Source organism: Amblyomma mixtum, chromosome 9 (assembly GCF_055824585.1).
Source record: "Amblyomma mixtum isolate Tamu chromosome 9, ASM5582458v1, whole genome shotgun sequence".
Taxonomy (NCBI): Eukaryota; Metazoa; Arthropoda; class Arachnida; order Ixodida; family Ixodidae; genus Amblyomma; species Amblyomma mixtum.
Genome location: NC_143020.1, coordinates 68,441,072 through 68,448,910, shown reverse-complemented (window position 1 = coordinate 68,448,910; position 7,839 = coordinate 68,441,072). Strand labels below are relative to the sequence as shown.

The 7,839-nt window shown below is 45.9% G+C and overlaps 1 protein-coding gene across 1 annotated transcript; it reads right to left on the bottom strand.

Annotated features, from left to right (window-relative positions):
* Positions 1 to 1,868: 1,868 nt before the first annotated feature.
* Positions 1,869 to 7,157, bottom strand: LOC149329536 (uncharacterized). The gene is made up of 2 exons (XM_089559263.1): positions 6,870 to 7,157; positions 1,869 to 2,978 (listed from the first exon to the last, which is right to left on the bottom strand). Exons 1-2 carry the CDS (start codon positions 7,155 to 7,157, stop codon positions 1,869 to 1,871), a joined length of 1,398 nt encoding a protein of 465 aa, XP_089415389.1.
* Positions 7,158 to 7,839: the final 682 nt, after the last annotated feature.

Below are 7,839 nucleotides of genomic sequence, written 5' to 3'. Positions count from 1 at the left end.
GGACGAAATAAAGATCTTTAAGCGACAGGTAAAATGCGCATAAAGTTGAAACTTAAGTTAATGTAAAGAAGGAAAGTGTAGAGCTACATAGGAATTGGAAAATGCAAATAGCCAACGAGTCTTTCTATGACAACTCAAGAGGTAGTGTCCTACTCTTTGAAGTGAGATCGCGTTGTAGGACGACGTGAAATAACCAGGGCAACATCAAGTAGCGCCTTATGCTACGAGTTTCTCAGGAACGAAGTTGTGAGTCTCTGCGACGAGAGCATAATTTTAATAAACTTCAATTTCAGCTAACCAAGAACCATAAACAGCTAACATAAATCAATACCGGCCGTACCTTCCACATCGTACTGCACTTGGGTTAATTCATAACCGTATCTGATATATCCAATAGAAAAATTTACACTTTGAGCTGCCGCTCGTGATCGATATCTCACCGAGTGTTGGCATTTTCATGGGCATGACATAAAAAGCATTACATTACTATAATTCATCAAAAAGAGGACGCTATATAAAAGCACGCCTGCGTTGTCTTGATACCGTTGACGCATTCCTAGAAGCGTCCGGTACCCTGAGCATGGGACGCTGGACAACGGTTCTATTCGCACATTGCATGGTCAATACATCGTCCCTTATATCGGCAAAGAGAAAGTAAATTTTTTTATGTCTGGTTGGTGGAGCAATGGAAGCTCTGAGCCGCCATCATGCAGTTCACGAGATCCGAATAGCTACAGCGTTGAGGTTATAAACAAAAAAACGGCCAGTGCACTGCGCACAGCGCCTGACCCAAATGACAATACATTTTGGTGAATGCGTGGGATGAGACGGCCAAAGGCCATACCTCCATTTGCACTGATAATATTTGGCTGGAAACTTGAAAACTCCGCAGCGTCACTGTGGTCGTACCATATTGGCAGTAATTATCCACGGATGTTCACAAAGCTTGGCACCATAACACGAGAAAAAGGCCTACAGCTGCTGTTTCCTAGTATGTGAGGCATTCTTATTTGACATAGAACTCGGCCTGCAGCCATTAAATGTTTACATGCTTCCTGTGCATGAAGACACGCTAAAAGCGAAAATGGTCATTGGGGTACTAGCCTTGATTCCTGTACTAGGCCACTAAACCGCGGAGTGAAGGGCAGTACAGGTCCGCGCTTATCTGTCTATCTTATTTATCTCACAATCTTATCGCGACTTCCTTGCAAAATGAGAGCGCGTAAATCTCTTGCCCCGCAAATATCTCCGCAACCACCGTATAGTGTTCAAAGATTCAATGCCGGCGGAACAAAGGGATTTCCAAAGGAATTCATTTGGCTGCTTTTTCTTTCGATCTTTTCCGCGCTCCTCAATGTATTGCTGGCTTTCCCTTGCTTGATGTGGGTATTGGTGGTCCCCAGGCTTCAAGGGCACTGTTTTAAAAGATTGGATTGGCCCATACGCGGGTGGGTACGGCACAATGATAGCTTTTTCTCAAGTTAGCACATGAACGGTGGAGTATTCTTCTATGACATATGACGACGAACACGCCGGCTCGATATATTCCCAGAAATATGACATACAAAGCTATGTCTGTGAAAGTGGGTATGAACAGAAGAAAAAGCGTTTATTTTCAAACCAATATTTCGAGTGCCATCAGATTTCAAGACGCTTAAAAGCATGGACATGAAGAACGAAACAGTAATGACGTGCAAAGCAAACCATGATAACTGACATTTAAACTGCAAATTTATTTCGAAAGAAACGCTAAATATTTTTGTGTCTATGAAGCTCTTTTCAGATATTGTGGTATTATTAAGAAAAAATCTTTATTCGTGCCATGCACATGCGACACTTCCTTGTCCCTCTGCTGTTAGAAGGCAAACTCAAGGCAAGAGCTCCCACTTGACTCGAAGCTTGTCGTCTTCAACAAAGCCGTCATTCAGGAGATCCGCTAGGACGAACGACGTCTTCAGGAGATAAACGCCAAAATTACTTGAAGTCTCCGGCTTTTTGTAATTCTTCCAAGAACGTATTGTTTTACCGTCGACCTCAAGTTCGGCGCCATCTTGCGGGTGCACGAAGTTCATCTTGATTCTTTGCTCGAATGGCCACAGAACAACGTCGTCCAGGTGGCCTTCGTGCAGCTGCAAGCAAACATGCACAGTAACGGAGTCACCTCTATTCCAGAAGTATAGGCCAGGTGACATGCAGTAACCACACAAGTACACTCTCTCGTTGTAATACCAAGCAGTGCCTTCGTTCAGCGCTTTCTCTTCGAGGGATTTTAAACCTTTTACAAAAAACTCGCACCGCGTTGCTTGCAGCTGAGCCAGTGTATGCACTTTTGTGATGCGCTCCAACGTCTTCTGACCATTCTCCCTCCCTTCTGTTCTGACTTGCTCCAGGGCAGCTGTGATTTGACAAATGCTTCCTGCAGTTTCCGTTGTCATATTACCCAAGTGATCTTTCAGTACTTTTTCCAATTTGTCCATCCCTGCGGAAAGACTGATTATGGCGTCGCTGCGTGTGGTCAGACATTCTTTGATCTCCGCGTTTGACGCTAAGATTTCACGCAACGTTTCCTTTAAGTTCTCAGGCACTGCAGCTGTCTGTTCTTGCCTTACACCTTCTTTGAATGTGTTGATATCGTGAGACATTTCATTCAACCTGTCATCGTGCGTGCTACTATCAGCAGTGATTCTTTCGAGATAGCCCTGGATTTCATCCGCCTTCTTTTCAAATGCTCGGCTCAAAGTATCAAAAGACTCATTTCCATCCTTGAGGTCGGAGTTGCTTTGGGGTTTCAACGCGGGGTCAGTCAACGAGCCGCAAGTTCCCGATCTGATGTGCGCACACACTTCGCTGCAGAGGACTTTGATCGAACACTTCGGGCAGCGAGTTGAGTGGTGCAGACATTCCCTCCGGAAATGATCGCTGATCTTGGAAGTAGCTGTCACGTGAGGGCAACCGCTCTCCGCATTCCAGCACTTGACCTGCAAACCAAAAAAAGGTACATTCATTGCAATGAAATTATCTCCCAAACAACACAGTTGATAATTTTTGCGAAGGTAACTCCCCCTGCCATTTCACGTCAGCTATTGGTTGAGTTCAGGGGCAGTAGAATCGCTCATTTTTCTTGAACAGCAGAGCTATCACATTACATCTCCAATGCATGACTGGAGAGATATGGCAACATTTTCTCTTTTAGGGTTTCATTCACTTCCACTCCGGATACTATACTCAATAAACTGTATTAAGGCGGAAGCCTTTAATGTCTCTTCGTTGTAAGCAGCAGTTGTCGACAGAAAATGTTGCGCTTTTCAATTGGTGGAAGCGGTCGTGACGTCACCGCGCGCGAATTTCAAACGGGGCCAATTGTACTTTGGCTAGTAACCATGCAACCAATTGAAGGGATCGTATAGTGATGCTCCAAGTAAGTGGGACTGAGCTTAGTTAATTGCTTAATTACCCAATTAGCCTAGTTTGCTTTACTAGTCATGCCATATAAATAAATAAAACGATTAAGAAATTGGTCGAGCTCAGGAATCGAACCTCGGTCTTCAGCGTGAGAGACGAGCATGCTATCCACTCCGCCATGCCAGCATACCACATCACATGGGAGTGCGAACGAAATAAAGCATTCCACCAACACGAATTCCTGAGTGCGGAGCAATGGGAGAGCCGGCTCACCAGCAGCGAGCTCGCGGCCCAAAGGGCCTTAGTGCGGCACGCTACTGATGCAGCGCGACTCAGTGGAGCCCTGGACTAGGGGCCCAACCTTGCTGAAGAGAAGCCTCAAGTCGCCGGCGCCACGACAGACGACGGAGGCTTCGAATCCGCGAATCTCTTAAAAGATCTCAATAAAAGTTTTCTACTACTACTACTTGAAATGAACAAAGGCGCGTCTAGTGAATACGGTGTCTTCACTCACTCTCATCCTCCTCCATTCCCTTCCGGCGAGGTTTAGGTGTCCGCCGACAAATGAGACATACATTTCCTTTCCTCAAAAACCAATTTACCGACGAGCGAGGCGTAGAACCGAATGGGCAATGGCGTTCTATGGACTCCTTGGCAGCGTTGCAAGACGCTGTCGCGTTCCACTCTTAGGGGCGAAGCTTAACATCTTAACCACACATCAGTGACCACACTTTAGGTAAAAAAAGTGCCCCCCTGAATTTTGTGACACAGTTACTGCGTAATTTCCTTTCCTCAAATACAATTTTCATTTTCTTCATTACGGCTCCTCTTTATCTATCTTCTTTCACTCCCACTTCCTTCCTTCCTCTACGGTGCGGTTCAGGTGTACACCGAGATGACAGAGAATTACTGCGCCATTTCCTTTCCTCAAAAAGCGTTGTGTTCAAAGGGCAAGGCATCGCGCCGAACGGGTGGTGGCGTTCCGTGGTCTCCTTGGCAGCGCTACAACGCGCTGTCGCGTTCCACTCCTAAAGGCGAAGCTTAAGCATAATTAATTAGTAGTTAATTAGTATTCAGACATTAATCAGTAATTAACCATTAATTAGTGATTTGTCATCACTTAGTAATTAGTACTCAATTACATGTGACGCCACCAGTGCCACAGAAACAGCGAAGGTGGTGCGGAAAACGCTTCCGCCTCTACCCACTTTAGACAGTCAAAGTGCCCCCTGAATTTTTACTTTTACAATTACACCTTCTTACGGCTCTTCTTGCAATTTTAGTTTTCCCTGAATACAATGACAGTAGTTAAAAATCAGCACGACAAACTGGCATTAGAAAGCCAAGAGTAAACTAACAAGAAGAGCTAACGTTCATTCAATAATGTTTTCGGATATTTATAGAATTTTGGCAAAAATTCTCTATTTTTTTTTCTATATCAACTTACAACCCTTCCGGAACACCAGACGACATTTCTGGCTGAAGAGTAATCGAGGTAGAGAACAAGTTATGAAATCAGGTTTTTGAAAAATAAGGAACTTTGAAATTCCCTTTGTATGATAAAAGTGTTACGTGTTGCTCGCAGAATACGATGCATAAAATCTAAAGGAAGAGATAAGAGTTATAAGGGTAGGAGTTGTAATCACATAAGCGAAATTACTGCGGCCAGTTGTGTTCAAATGATGTGCCTTCTCTTTGGGCCGTGCAAGCAAGAGCAGCGGTTACACGCTTACCAAGTCGCTTTGATTGCTTCCACAAAAGTTGCACTCCTTTCCACTACAGTATCGTAATGCAGCGGACCGCGGAAGCAAAAAGATGAAAAGAGAATGCTCTCTTCGTCGGGAAAAGCAAGAATTCGGTCTTTCCCTCAAGTCGTCAAGGCCCTTAATTGACACGTCTTGTTGTCAAACCTTCCTTTTTACCTCCTCAAGCTCTGCAAACGTACAGATTACCGGTCTCTGAGAGCCACATAACGCACTGCATAAAACTACCTCTCGAACTTTCTGAGATTCAAACGTACAGTAACAATGGGCGCTATTTTTTCTCGCAGAAGCGAAAATTGGCGTTCCATCACCAATACAATATTATACACTACTTAACGCCTAGACGTCTTCTAGCATAAATTGTGCATCTGGAGACGCTGAGCTACAAGCAAGGTGAGCGCAATGGGGGAGAAATAAATGAAAACCGTAGAGTGCTTTTAAAAATGCAGGAATACGTATCCGCTTTGTTAAACCTTCAAGGCCTTCCTGTGGGAGTCATGGCTCCATAAAGTGGCACGTTTAGTACATGCTGTAAATACAGCATTAAAATATTCGGGATGTAAAGAACAGAAATCAGCCTAACCTCTCCACAGCTTTGAACTGCCACGCAATGTGCAGATAGCCACATTTTAGAAGTATCAGGCCCTTGCCGATCAACCAGTTCCTCAGCGCCTTATCACATTCCCCAACGGCCAAAAATAAGGCAAGTGTGGTGACAGCTAAAGCTTCAGTGAGAATAGTATGTCAGGCTCTTCCCTCATGCAAGCATAGGCCCTGCCACTGTACGCGCCAGTGTCATGGGGTCGACATACCAAAGGCGACTGAGCATGGCTACTATCACTTTCTTGCCGGATGATGTGAATATATTTCTAATTTTTTTTTGCAACATGGGACTGCCATAAAACAAGAAAGAAATTGCTATTCGCAACGCGACTGTTTCGCTTGAAACTGAAAAGCAAAGATTAGAGCGTTAATAGCGCGAATGGAAGACCCAAACCTATGACCCTCCCACGTGGCGGGGATTTCCAGGCCTTTCTCTAGCGTGGGCTTTTTGAGGCTAGGATGTACAGTCTTGGTTAAATAACCTCAGGCAGCTATAATGGCGCCAGGAGCGCATGAGTTCCTCTATCGAGTAGATGCCACCACCGGCGCGACGCCGCTCACTTTCTCCGAGAGTAAAGAGGGAGACATGGCCTTCACTCTCGAGCGTCCTTTGATAACAGCGTCCGTGAGTACTTGCGTGCATGAACACCTGTGAGCACGGCCACTGCGCTACGGCGTTCCATCAACCTTCATTCGCGCTTTCCTTTTCCTCCCTGTCTCTGTCCCCATTGTGGAGTAGCAGGCCAAGGCCATAATTCTTAGAGCAGCCGCAGGGCCCCGATAGAGGTGCGCAGCCGCTACATGCGCAGCGGTCCAAGATTTTTTTTTTTGTTGCGAAAGCAACACTGCGCGAGTCGCCGAGCCATTTCGCAGGGCTGAGGCAAGGCCATATCGCGCATGCGTGCCGGGGCCGTCTCCGCTGCCGCGCGCTCTCCATCGTCTCTCCTCGTTGCTTTCGCAATCCTCCAAGTAAACCAGGTTTAATGCACGTCCGTATTTTATCCTGTTGCATGCGAAGCAGTGGACAACCTAAGACTTATTCTGCGAAATGATGGGGTAGAACAGCCGGAAAAAGCAAAGGGTGAGAGTCTAGTCCCTTACCTCTCTCTCCAGCAGCTCATCTAGAGGAAAGTCTCTCCAGTCAACGTAGTCTTCGTCGTGCCACTCGTGGCCATCCAGAGGACAGACGTGCATCTCTTCCTGGGCGCATTGTTCGTAGCAAGAGTCGCAAAGGACGTGCATGCAGGAAAGCACCGCGGCTCTTTTCCGGACCAGCCCGCAGGCACTGCACACCCTGTTCGTCGGAATGGGCTCCACGAAACTGAGACGCCTCCAGTCGAGTTCCGGGCCGAAGCCGACGAGCGTGTACTGGGTGCCTGCAAGAGACATCGCTCTCAACGTCCGCTCGCTGCCACGCCGCCTGAAAAAATATCTTTTTCAGCGCGCGCGATGCGGGCTGTTATCTAATTTTATTTGCATGTGCTTCTCAAACCAACGATATCAGCTAGATCCGCTGCCCTTCGCGGGGCGTATCATGTGTCGCGCCACTTTGCGTTCGTTATCTGCTGTGCTTCAACTGCGATCTCCTTTAGAGCCGTAGCTTCCGCGTTTTTTTTTATCCTGGAATCAAGCGAATCAAAGATTTTATTTATTTATTTATTCACAAAATACTGCAGCCCGAGGGCCAAGCAGAGTGGGCAATTTAACAACAGCCAAAGATCACACCAAACTTCAAAAAAGAAAGAAAGAAAACAGACAAACACTACAAAACACCTGAATGATCAACATAAAGGAAGTCAAAAGTAAAAGGTTGCTGTATGAACAACATTGTCAAAAAGAAAAAAAAACAGGAATAAATATTATAAAACACCAGACGTAGGATTACAAACAGAACTCAGATGATAGGGGACAAGCGTTCTTCAAAATCATGAACATTACGCGTGGAAAAGACGAGAGTTGGCAAGCTGTTCCACTGAGCGATAGTGCGAACAAAAAAAATAGTTTTTAAAGAGGTTTGTACGGGCAAAGAACGGCGTAAGGCTGTGGTCATGAACGTTCCTAGTATGCCGGG

Excerpts from the sequence above, each read along its gene's own strand:
- LOC149329536 (XM_089559263.1), bottom strand. The coding sequence starts at position 7,157 with ATGTCTCTTGCAGGCACCCAGTACACGCTCGTCGGCTTCGGCCCGGAA. Across the intron at positions 2,979-6,869 it reads ATGAGCTGCTGGAGAGAGAG|GTCAAGTGCTGGAATGCGGA; the intron begins GTAAGGGACTAG and ends TTTGGTTTGCAG.